The 13,102-nt window shown below is 38.5% G+C and overlaps 1 protein-coding gene across 2 annotated transcripts in view; it reads left to right on the plus strand.

Moving 5' to 3' along the window:
• The window catches only part of RMDN2 (regulator of microtubule dynamics 2), a 51,699-nt gene that overhangs the window by 2,660 nt on the left and 35,937 nt on the right, over positions 1–13,102 (plus strand). Inside the window, exons 1-5 of one of the 2 annotated variants that reach the window (XM_014950453.1) lie at positions 330–367; positions 472–938; positions 8,629–8,824; positions 9,774–9,876; positions 11,953–12,013. In XM_014950453.1, the coding sequence (XP_014805939.1) occupies positions 484–938; positions 8,629–8,824; positions 9,774–9,876; positions 11,953–12,013 (815 nt within the window). In that variant the 5' untranslated portion in view covers positions 330–367; positions 472–483. Of the gene's footprint in view, positions 1–329; positions 368–471; positions 939–8,628; positions 8,825–9,773; positions 9,877–11,952; positions 12,014–13,102 lie in introns of those variants that run through there. The other variant, XM_014950452.1, reaches the window with a different exon arrangement.

A 13,102-nucleotide genomic window follows, 5' to 3' on the forward strand; every position in this document is an offset into this window, starting at 1 on the left:
CGGCCGGGGCTGGGGCGGGCTGTGGGACGGGCGGTCCCCCGCGGGCAGGCGGTGGGGGGGTCCGGCAGCCCTGCGGCGCGGCGGGGAGACACCCCTGCGGGAGGCTACGGCCTGACGGCTGCCTTCCTGCCGCTGTGCGGCTGCGGAAAATCCGGTTCTGTAGGTTTCTCTCATTAAAAAAAAACCCAACAAATTAATAAAAACCCCGAGATGGGGTTAGAAGCGAAGGCAGCGCAGGTGTCGGTGCAGAAGTGCGTGCCCCTCAGCCCCCCCAGCCCATCCCGTCCCCGTGTGCTCCCTGCTCCCCGCCGCCCATCGCCGAACCGGCGGGGCTTGCACCGGGACTCGGTGTCTGCAGCCTGTGCCGGTTAGTCTGGCCCGCACTCCGGTGACTTAAAAGAGAAGTCGTTGGGGTAGAGTGGGGAAAACATAACTTTAACTCCGACTGTTATTGTTGTCTCACAATTTTAGGAGAGCGCAGAGATGTCGCCCTTCGAAAATAAAGGACTAATACTTGGCGTAATGGCAGGGACTGCTGGGATAAGCCTGATGCTGATTTGGTACCATAAGATCCGAAAACCCGGCACAGCTGTGCACGTACCTGCATTGGTAAATGTAGGTAACAGGCTTAGTTCTGTGGGCTTGCAAAATGAAGCTTCTAATGAGCAAGGAGCAGTAATGGTTTTACATGGAAGGCAACTGCAGATACTAGAAAAATTGAATGGCTTGCTAGTGAGTGTGGACGAGCTGAAGAGAGAGGTGAAGTTTCTGAAGGAAGCTATTCCAAAGCTTGAAGAGCTTGTTCGAATTGAGCTTCAGGGGAAGGGAGATGTTCAGCGAGTTAGCCCATCACACAGAGCAACCAAGCGGAGAAAAGCCGAGACAGCTCCTGGTGCAACAGAAACTACCAGCTCTGAGGAGGCCGAAAGTGAAGGAGGGTGAGTCAATGATATTTTGGATATAGTACAGTACACATACACTGCAAATTGCGTCATAACCTATACGAAACTTCGTGTTGTAAACAGGAGCCCTTTTAAACTTTTATATATATTTTGTATTTCTCTATATTCAGGGGAGGGAGAGAAAACCAAAAGTTCTGAGTAGTATTTTTTAGATCAGAAAAAACTCTGGGTGACCATCTTTGAATGTCCTGTGCCTGAACTTGGCTTCATGCCAAGCATAATACAGATTTTTAAGGGTGCATTTGGTAACAATCTGGTGCAGTATTGCTATATGGCTACGCAATAAGAGGCCAAGTTCACCATAATGGTGTGATTCTAAAAGTGCTTCTAGTTAGAAGGCAGTCTTGTCATGTCTCTGACAGAGTTAGTTCAAACTGTATGAATGCTCTTGTGCTTTTCATGATAGTTGTCTTCTATGGACCTTAAAGATTAGTATTACATCATTCTGCCTAAAAGTATTACATGCTAGGTAAGCTATGTCCAAATGGAACATGTACAAATAGCAGTATGTTTATATATATTTGCTGTTGTATATACTTTCTGGTGGCTTAAAAAGTAATCATGAGAAATTTAGGGTACTGACTCAGTAAGGTAGAAAGTTCCTAGTTTTGATCACATCTTGTAGTCCCATTGTGGTTAATGGTATGTTTTATATGTGTGAGTTGAGGAATGTGCTGAAGGATCAGATGCACCTCAAGTCCAAGAGAAGGACTATTTTTTTTGTCTTTGCATATGTTACCTAAGTTACCCTCCAGTAGTAATGGAAAAATGATGATGACATTACTTTCCTGTAATTGCAACTTTGTTTTGATATAATCAGATTAGATACTTAAGTGCAATTTAATAAGGGTATCTTTATAACAACTGAGTTTTTTGAACTGTCTCCTCAGAGTGTTACACATACTTGTGTAGGCAGCAAATTACAGCCTACTAGCGTTGGCTGTAAATTGCCTATCTTAAATCACATTTTTTTCTTTAAAGATGTATTAGTTAACTGTAATATTCTGAAGACGGCAACATGCTGCATATAGTAATCAATTAAACTGTATTTTTTAAGAGCTCCTTCACATTAATTTTCAGTTCCTGTGGGCAGAATTTCCTTTTGTGTGGCATCCCAGCCCAAACGCTACACAAGTCTTACATTTTGTTAACATATATTGAGATCTGTCAGTTCTATTATGAACCAGTTCTCTATTTTTTTTTTCTTCTTTATTTTAAGTATTTGGTAATGGTAGGGATATTCAAAGACGTTCCACCCTTCATATGCTGTAGAAACATCTCAGGTCTATTAGTTTCTCAGATTGTTTTATCCATTAGTTGGTTTGCAGAGGCCTTTATGTTATGTGTAAAATACTTGGAGATGTAGATAATGCTAAAGGACCAGTTTATGAATCATCAGCTTCACAGCCACAGTATAGGGATTATTCCACACCTGACATTTGAGAAGATCCCATTTTCTGGTCAGGAGAGCTGCATTGCTGTTTGAGAACTAACCAAGGAAACTTGTGTTCATGTTCTTCTGTGTGATGAAGAAGCTGATGAGATGATCCAATACAAATGATTATAGTGTGCAGGAGCTTTGACTGTGTCCTTAGGAGAGGCCTTCTCTGACAAGTATTTGTATACAGTCAGAAGGAAGGAAGATAATTCAAGGTTATAGATAGCGTTAGTCATTTGGGTATGTGCATTTCCAATGCTATTTTTAATCCCTTCTGAAAGGAGGTGGTTTTTTCCTACTGACACCTTGTACTTGATGTGCTTGTTTTTCATACCTTCTCTAAATTTAAGATAATTTTATTTCATTTAAGTAATTTTCTTTCTGCATTTGTTTTTCTTTCCCTTGCAAATTGAAATAGGTTGTTAATACTAATGTGTGTACAGTTGCAACTTATATAGCTTTTTCTGAGGTCTCATGTAACTTTAATGACAGTGGGGCATGTTCTGTGAGAGTTTGCCATGAGAGACAATAACAATATTTTTTTTTTCCCCAGTTAATGTGCATCACCACTTCATGTGCTCTAGGTATAACACCACGTGCATTGTTTTATCCTGTTCTGCGGTGAATTCCACACACGGTCATGCATTCAGTTGCTAATTCGTGCAGTTGAGAGATTGTTCAATCTGTAACAAAGAGAAAAACTTTTTTTCACTTTCTGTATCTTACCTAAAGTACATGCAACGTGTTTCACTGCCACAGCAGTATTTTCATGATCCAGAGTTTTTCTCTTTGTTACAGATTGAACATTTTTTCACTTTCTGTATCTTACCTAAAGTACATGCAACGTGTTTCACTGCCACAGCAGTATTTTCATGATCCAGAAGATTGGATTTTGCTTGCCTTGATCTCCTCTGGTTTTAACTGACAAATGGGTAGATGCTGGGAATTGACAGATAAAATAATCTTAAAGTTTTTATGGACTTGTGCTGGATGACTACATTGGTTTCAGAATTGTAAACTTCTTCCAGAATACCTTTTAATACTGCCTGTTTTTTCCATAAAGTATTTGAAGCTGGCGGTCTCTGATAGGATCCTCACTGCTTTGATCTACTCTGGTCATATTCTCAATGTCACTGTTGGTTTTCAACACCTTGGGAAGCGAAGCTTTCTATTTTGCCTTTAAAAAATTATGTGTTTCCCTAAGTGGAAAAATATCCCATGCTTTTTAATAAATGAGATACATTTTTACATAATAACAGCCTGAGTGGAGAATACAGTGAATGGATGGGACATTGACTGAATAGTCAAGAGCCAAGGTTTGTAGTCTGTGCTTTTCTGTATTCTATTCTTAGTAGTGTGTTTCAGTGTCCATCATTTACTAGTGAAAACCTCAAACTTTAACATTTGAGAATGTGCAACAAGCACTCATTCATTTACAAATACAATAAATTGTGTCTTGATGATCACCTGGGTTGGAGAGTGTCATCTCATTCTCCTCTTTGTGGTTTTAAAGCTGTTTCCTCCCTGATACAGCAGTGATGAACCATTGACATCAGTGTCATGTTTGGCATCACTCTTCAGCTGGCCTGGCATCCAAGCTTTTCAAATCACATTTGGCATCGGTTACCAGAAAGATTCACTGCAGTAAATCCTTTTCCTACAGATGTTTTATTTATAATTATTCCTTGAAGTTGTTTAAATATTGAGCGGGAAGAAACATTTCCCTTGCCTGCTTCTGAGTATCACTTCACTTATGATTGCTTCATTTATTTTTGCTGCCCATTTGTTTTCAATGCAACCCTCAGTTGACCTAAGAATGGGGTTTGCCAAACTTTTCCTTGAAAGCTGCTTATCATTACTGATGCATATGCACTCTGCTGGGTCATACAGTGCAAATTTGATCCAGATAAGTCTGTGACATATAATCACTTTTCTATTGAATTAACTGGAGTGGATGAGACAGTGTTTGTATTAGCTTGTTGGTTTTTTTTAAGCTGGCAGGGAGACAACAGATGATACTTGATCTGTCTAAAAGCTGAAGTGTTGTGAACAGATGACACCTGGTTAGGCCCACTGTCTGCCAATTTACAGGCAATCCAACACAGTTTTTGAACCAGCAAAGTGAGTTGGCACCACGGTGGTGTTTTATGTCATGTAGCGCAGTTTTTCCTTAATGCAGTACTAGGTGTGTGGATTTACTGAGCAGCTTCACCGCAGTGTGGTGAGTCTCCAGCACAGTTTCTGTTTGTCCTTTGAACTTTGAACAGTCCTTTGTGATCCAGCTGAGTCCTGTTAGTTGATCATTGCTCCTCACATTCTTACCAATGTTTTTATCTTTTACATAACATCTATTGGTAATAAAGGTGAAAACAAGTTGGCACTGACTGTAGACATTTTTAAAGTTCTTCCATTTTCTCTAATATTGGTCAATCTGTTTAGCACATGTAAATACTTTTCTGTTTATCATTTGATAAAACCTCTTGCAGGAAAATACCAGGTAAAATTGCAAATGCCAGTGTTATTATATGAAATCTTTTTGAAACAAACCATAGGGACTCTTCCTCTTTTTTTTTGGTGAATTTCCCTTTTCGATTAGTGTCATCAGCCCTTAGACTCTTGGGAGTTCTTAAAATGTGTTAAAAAGAATGTCTGCTTCTGTTGGTGCTAGTACTGTGGGGTTTTGAAATAGTATTGATCTTCATAATGTGCTTTTCTAGAATGAATAAACATATAAGCCTGCTAGCTGCTTTGTTGAAGTCAGTTATCAAGCTCTTTTTAACATAGTTTTATGCCAATAATATCTGTTACATTCTTATTTTGTCCTTAAGTATCTGGAAGGACTTCCTATCTTGTAATAAAACTGTCTTCAGTTCAAATTGGTAAAGTATAGCTGACCCAAGTTTTTACAAAAAACCCTAGCTGCTTATTTTTTAGAAGTCTGTATTGCCTTCTTAACATGTTATGTTTTCATGCTTAAAACATTTCAGTTATGATAAGGATCAGACAGCTAGTAAGAGAAAGAATGTCATCAGAAACAAAACAGAAAAATATTCTTTATGCCTAGTTTGCAACAATGTTTGAAGTGATATTTAGTGTTTTATACTTGATTAAATTACCTTGCTGTTATTTTACCCCTGTGACTCTTGAGCAATGTGGGAGTTAGTCTGGGGTGTGTGACGAGTGAGGTGGAACTCAGCACAAATAAGTCATGAAGCCCTTGGCTGTCACCTTGGTGCTTTTCCTGTGGAAAATGCTGGGAGGTGGCAACGTCAGCTCTGGAGCCAAAGAAGAAGAGAGAAGGAAGAGAGGACTCTCTGAAGGCACTAGGAAATTACTTTTCTGAGAAAATAAAGGAAAAATTTAGAGGAATGTTGATGCATCTCAGGGGTACCTAGCATGCCCAGTCTTAAGCACTAGCAATTGTTTGCACTCCCTTGGACATTTTGGTGTCAGAACATTTAACTTGTGTCCTTTCCATGAAAAACACTGTTCACTTCAAACCAAACTTGGAGAAGATTTTAAGCATTTTGAGAATGGCATCCTTCTCTGGTGGTTGTGTAGAAACTCCTGACCCTTAGTGTAGATCAGTGTCATCTCATCTGTGTCAGCAGGCACAGGGCTGTATGGTTTGTTCCAGTCCCCAGAGAATTACTGGCATTGCCTGACACTGAAAGAAGTTACTTACTGGTGTCTGGTGTTTTTCACTTCTCACAGGTGGTATTATAGGTATTGTTTTGCCTTCTTTAAAGCATGCAGTCAACAAGTAAATTGAAATTTATGGCATTCTCATCAAAATTTAAGATGGTCTGCTCCACATTTAAATTCTTCGAGGATTCAAAAAGCAGATAAAGAGGAGGTAGGAGAGAATTTCATAGGAAGGGGGCTATGAGAGAGAGAGGGGAAGAAATGACCTGTTCTCTCTGCTGTTTCTCAGCATAAATGTGGCCCAGGGACCATGTTTCTGTTAGAGAAGTGGGATGAGGAAAGAATAGATGCAGTATGGTCCGATCTTAAAAGATTATTCTTGCATCATATTTCATAATTAGCTCTTTTTGGGTTCACATCATCTGTTAGATAGTGACCTATTTCACACTTTGTCCATTTGAGTCTCTCAGTGAATATTCTCATGTGACTTATCTGATGTCATATGAATTTGATGTTTGGCCATGACAGTTTGATACGCTGCTGCTGGAAATCTCTGTTGTGCTTGTTTGGAGTGACAGGGCTTGGCTGTCAGCCCAGCCTTGGCCTTTATATTTTTTGCTAGGATAGTGAAGTTTTTCTGAAAACCACTTTTGTCTGTTTTCTAACATTGGAACACTAGTGATCATAGAAGTTTTAGCAGATGTTTATGCAGCGAAGTTAAAACTTACATCAACATTGATTTCCAAACACTGATTCCATACTTCCATATGCTGCTTAGGCAGCATTTAATGCATTGCCCAAATTCCTGTAACTAAGGAATGTTGTGGTTGCAGTATTGTATGGGAATTTGAAATTGCCTTTACTGCCTAGTTGTTGCTACTCTATATTATAAAGTGCCCTTATTTTAGGTCAGTAATTGCACAAACCGTCTGTGCATTTATCATTTAATTGGGGGGGGGAGAGTGCACATCCAAACCATGTGAGGAAAGGTACTTTCCAAACATACTTCACATCATAGGGTTATGTATTGGAGCTAAAAGATGCCTCCCTCCCACCTAATCCCTTGCACTTTTGGTCAAGTTAGTGCTCTTACAAATGCAGGCTATATGCGATGTAGCTCTGCACTCACTTCAAGGTAACTATGAAAGAACAAGATGCTCTGTTTTTAAAGATGCTTCAGAAAGCCAAAATAAATGTTCGGTGGCTTCCAATTAAAGACTCTGCAGGATGCAACACAGAATGCATCATCAACTTCAGCGTCATCAAGATTATGTAAAACAAATCTGTAGAAATATATGAAGCTTCCCATCTCTGTTCTGCTCCAAGTTGTTTTTTGAGTTTGAACACGTGCGCATGGTTTATGTATGTCTTGTTTTATACGAATGTATTTTTGACTACTCTTTCCCATATCGCCGTGTTAATTTTGCAGTGAAACTGTCATGTCACATCTAGCACTTCTGTAGCTTGTTCATTTACAGGCTGTGTGTCTGCTCGTGTTTTAGTTCTGGTCACTTCCAAAAGCAATGTACTGAAAACAGAATATTTAATAGCCATGATTATTAACCTCCATTTATATTGCTAACATTCTATACCGGTTATGTTTCTGGAAAAAATGGATTTTATATATTTTGACTGTCATGACCTACTTAAATTATTCAGTTGCTTCATGTATATAGTACATTTCCTGCTTTTTCTGCTCCGAATTACCATTTTAAAAATCTCTGAAGCGGGGAGCTAATACTTTTACATTATTATTTTTCGTCAGACCAATATTTTCAAAAGTAGAAATGCAGAAGATTAGGCTTTTCTGTACATTTTTAGTACATAAGCAAAAAGCTGCTTTTTAAAAACGATGCCTCCTATATAAGCATAAAAACCATGCTCCTGTGTGAAATTGGAGACCCTAATTTATGCTCAGCACTTTGGACAGTAAGGCCACCTGCTTATCTCTGCATGGTATTTATGGCTTTTGTAAATATTTCTTTGTCCTTGATTGCCTTGTGCTGAGTACTTGTGCACTGAGCATAATGAATTCATATAAGCTCTTCCCCAGTTTCAGATATTCTGACCTTCAGAATGTTCAAAAGAAATAAGTGAAGGAATTGATAACAGGGATGTTACTGCTTATATTTAGATCTTACAAGTGTTTAACAAAACATTGTATGTGATTCTTATAGCACTTAAGTTTTGGTTAGCAAGATCATTTAAAAAAAAAAGGAAGCAAAGAGTTGAAGAGGCCTATTCAAGATTACAGAGCATGTCTTAATAACATTAATGATTTAGTGTGTTCTGCATTTGAAACAGAAGGATACATGTGTTTCTAATATGTATCTGCATTTTTAAATGTGATATTAGGCAGCAGGACCGTGCAATTACTTGGCTGTTATGTTTGGAATATTATTGTGCTGTCCCTTTGAAGATAAAGGTTTTGTAATAATAATAATAAAAAACTTGATACCACAAATACAACTCCTTCAAGTTAGGACAACTGGAAGAAATTGTGCACCAAAATTTTTGCATTTGAATGTAACAGTGCTTTACCAATATTTTTAGAAAAGATAATTATTATTTTCTGTGATTTAGTTATCTTACAGCTCATACTGATTCTGAAGGAGACTCTGAGGATGAGAAGAGATGTATGAAATCGCCTGATGCCATTGTGAAATCAGCAGAAGAAGAAGAGTTATTTAATCTTCTGCAGAAGGTGGACAATTTGCACAAGGGTTCAGAGGATGATAAAAAGGAGAGCTTCAGACTGCTGCTTGAAAAAGACAATGAGGTATTAATGGGTAAACTTCATATTATGTTGCTGTTAACTTATGATTTGCACTGCTTTTGAGAACTTCTTTAATACAAGCATTAAAATGCACACAGGAATGGAAGATGAAATTTCACGTGTATTTTTAAAATACAGTGAAAAAGAAATATTTCAAGGTGGTGTCAGTATTCCTGTTGGGTAAGCATAGAAGTTTTATTATTTTATATCCCATCCAGGCTTAATAACTTTGAGGCATTGCTTGATGCATGCAACAAAGAAAGATCAGGGCTTTTTCTATGTAAATTATACTTTTGCTGATTTTAGAATGCTCTATGTGAAGAAGTCCTGTGGAATTACGTAGTAACCACATCAAGTGTTCTCAAAAAATGGAAGTACAAGCCTATAATCTGCTTGTATTTTTCTGGTACACTTCATGTGAATTTTTCCTGTGACTTTACTGTGCACATACGCAACTCCAGATAAAATTTTAAAGTGGCTTGATGTGCAGTGCTTAATTGAGTGTATCAGTTTCTTCTGATTTGGCAAACATCAGTTCTGATTATATTTTCATTTGCATATTGAAATACCCAGGAAGGTAGATGAGATACCAGTTGTGAGTGAGTGTGGTGCTTATGGCATACCTAAATAAAGCATACATCACATCATTCAGGGATCTGTTTTACTTTACTGGATTGCCTTTTTATTTTTTTTTAATAATAAAAGAACTTTAAAACTGATTTATGAAATAAAACCTCTTTAGACAGCCAGGGGTATTTCCAAAAGTAGCCTTCTGCTTTGGTTGTGAAAAATTGGTCATCTGGTTCTCACATAAACTAAAAGTAGTATAGAAAGATGTAAAATAACCAAAGATTTATGCCACGTTCTGATAACCTGCTTTAAGCATTATGAAAGGAAACTGTTTAAATCACATTCTGATCAGTTTAATTGCCTATCTGTCCTCTAATTTCAGTATGAAAACTGTGTGGACTTTCTTTGGAGACTTGCACGCGCTTATGGAGATCTGTTTGAGATGACTACTGACGCTGAGGAGAAGAGGAGATACGTTACTGATGGTAAGCAGAGGCAAAATTTTTATGTAAAATGCCATTTGAATGAAGTGAAACATGCTGAGAACTTTGGTTAAGTTTTCCAATCCAAACAATTTCCAGTCAAATAAGTGGGAGCATTTGTATTGTAATAATAACATTTTGCACAATGAACTGCCATGGTATGCAACTTCAGCCCAGTTTTCCTCACTGGAGAGATCAAAAATTGGTGAAGAGGAAGTATTGTGGGTCGCAGTTGAAGATTGTTAACTCTGGATGGTGACAAAATTCGGTGTTTTGTAAAGAATCAGATGGATACAGAATGCTGTCAGCACAGTTTCTTAATTATATCTTTGGGAGAGTGAGAGGAATAAATGTGAAGGCAAATTCAAGGTTTGTTTTTCTGCTTTCCTGTGGCAAAGCAGCGCTGCTGCGTATCAGCAGCCTCTTTTATGGTGATGTTGGGGGTGAAACTGTGAATCTAGAAAAATTGTTGACCAGAAACAGAAGTCATGTGTGACAACTGATGTTCCTTCCAGGCATCTCTCCCCATGTGTCCTGTTTGACAGCTTAATCTCAACAAGGTTCTGATTTTCTTCTTCCCAGCACTTTTTCTTTGTTGCTTTTAAAAAACATTGCCCTTTCTTTCACTGTCTGCATGCATATTGTCTAGAGGTACAGTTTACATTACCCTTCTTATTTTGGGGCTGCCTTCTCTTTATTACAATAAACCTACATCTGCTCTACCTGTGTCCCTCTCCTCCAGTCTATACCCTGTTCCTGCAATCCTTTTTACCTGTATCTGCGAATACTTCTCTCTCTCTCTCCCCTTGCTTCCTCCATTGCCTCTCCCTTTTTTGCTGCACCAAATTCACGTTTTCTAAGTATATTCCAAGTTCAGTTTATTTTGTATTTTGTGACTCTTTCCCCATTTTCTACTTTTTGTTCTGTCAGCAGTGACAACATCACTGGCAAAGCAGTTTTGGCTGCCCATTGTTATCTTTAAAGGCAGTCTCATGCCTTTGTGCTGTCATTAAGTATTCCATAGTCAACCTCAGCTTGTCCAAGGTCCTTGTCCCTATCCTTTGGTCACCTAAATACTCAGGAAGACTTGCACATCTTAGCTACTTAATTGAGGCGATCTTTGCTTTAGTAACAGCTTGATTTCTTTGTAGGGAGATCCCCCAGTGCAGTGAGAACTATGACACAAACTGAATTACAACAGTAAGCTCTGTTGTTGGATCCTTTGCTTTTACCAGTGACTACATGTAGCTTCAGTTGATGAAAGATAATGGCATAGCAAAAGACAAAGACAGATAAAGAGTGATGGAATGAAACTGGGTCTTAGGTGTTGAGTAACCAGCCTAGTTTGGCTGATTCTTATGATGTGGTGGGTGGCGGCAGCCTTTTTCATCTCAGTTTTTGGAAGTGGTGCAGAGGGATTGAAACTGCGGGGGAGCTGGCAGTAGTTTCATGTTTTTTTTCATTCCACTGTATTGGAGAACCGTGTATGCTGTTCTTTGTTTTTACGAAGTTAACTTGCAATACAGAAATGTCAGTGTGGCTTAATTTGTTGCAGCTGAGAGTTTGCAAACAGCAGGCATCTCATCTCAACTTCTTACTGTGAGCGTGGGTTTGATCAAATCACCTACTGTCATCTTTATTCAGTTAAAAGTGGAACTTAATGGAAGTCTGTGCTGGAAAGGAAATTCATCTAGTTCGTTCCCATACCCAAGGCAGGAAACAGCTTTGCTGGTTCTTCTGACAGGTGCTTCTCTAACCTGCTTTTAAGGGTCTTCAGTCTTAGAGACAACGCGGCCTCCTTTGGCAGTTCAATCCAATCCTTCCCTGATTTAGCTGCATCTGAATTGGATTTTAAGATAAAGTACTAAAGTTGCACCCATATATATATGGACATATTTATATAGATATATGTATGGGGTTGTAAAAGCAGGATGATAAATTGTCCATCTAAATGTTCACAGGAGCAGGAAGCGCTTTTTTCTTTGCAGCTAGTGCACGTCAGGTTGATTCATTCTTGGGAGTTGTCTAAAACATGGAAGGGTACAATAAATCCTTAAATATATTGTATTCCATTTACAGGAAAGATTGTAGCTGAAAAGGCTGTTCAGCTGGATGCTGGGAGTGCTGAGAGTCACCAGTGGTAAGTTTGAGAAAATGTGCATTTTTGCAAAGTTGTGTGTATTTATCAAATCCAGCCAAAAAACCTCAACTCTCTTTGGCTCTAAATAGTGCCCACAGCAAGCTACATTTATCATGCTGCAGTTGACATCAGTTTCATAAATTATTCATTAATAGCTTTTCATAGTTTTATGGAACTCAATTATCATCAGTTGCAGCTAAAAATACATTGAATTATTCTGTGAAGCATTTACTACAGCACATGAAACAACTCAATAATCGTACCTCAGTAGGTACCATGAAATGTAGATGGCAATATTTGCTTAAACCAGTATATTATTGCACAGAGAAGCCATAGTTTTCCATTTACCTCCTCTTTCAACACTTTGCAAAATAATGTCATTTGACCTCATATTTTGTCCCTTCTTTTACTTGCAGTAATCTAAATTCTAATAATTAAAAATAGACAATGAGAGGACTATGGAAGTTTCAATTAACTTCTCCATTTTTGTTTTATCATATCTATTTCCTCCAAGCTTGGCACTTGGATGAATTTTGTAGACCTTGCCAGGACTAAAAAATTCTTTTCAAATGTAAATATTTTTTATCAAATCAACATTATCAGGTGAAAGATAATTCTGCTGAGTTCTAGCTGATAGTTCATCACCTTAGTATTTTATTAATCAATTTTACTGAGCTCCTGATTTCTTTTCTAATGCTGTTAGCTTTTCCATTTTGGTTTCTGTCGTCTTCATTAGTATAGTCAGTACACACGTAGGGTGGGATTTCACTTTTACATGTCTAAACCAAATCCTTTTATCACAGCCTCCCTTCACAATCTAAAAAGAAGTAGTAGCCACTTGTGAAGTGCAGCTCATCTGAGTCCATTTTGCCTGTTTGTGTTGGGGTGCGATGCATTTCCCCTGAGGTTCAGCTGACAGGGTCTGCATGGCCAGTAAAGGGAGCACACGTCAGCCAGCTTGGGTTTAGATACTTGATTAGACACAGATGTTTTCATTTAAGTAGGTGACTCTCTGGCTCGGTCTCTCTCTCCTAAACTTCAAAGATGGCTATGTTATTGTTCCACGCTGTGTTCCTGTGAGCCTTGCCA

The sequence above is a fragment of the Calidris pugnax genome, unplaced genomic scaffold (assembly GCF_001431845.1).
Source record: "Calidris pugnax isolate Ruff unplaced genomic scaffold, ASM143184v1 scaffold24, whole genome shotgun sequence".
In the NCBI taxonomy this organism is placed as follows: domain Eukaryota; kingdom Metazoa; phylum Chordata; class Aves; order Charadriiformes; family Scolopacidae; genus Calidris; species Calidris pugnax.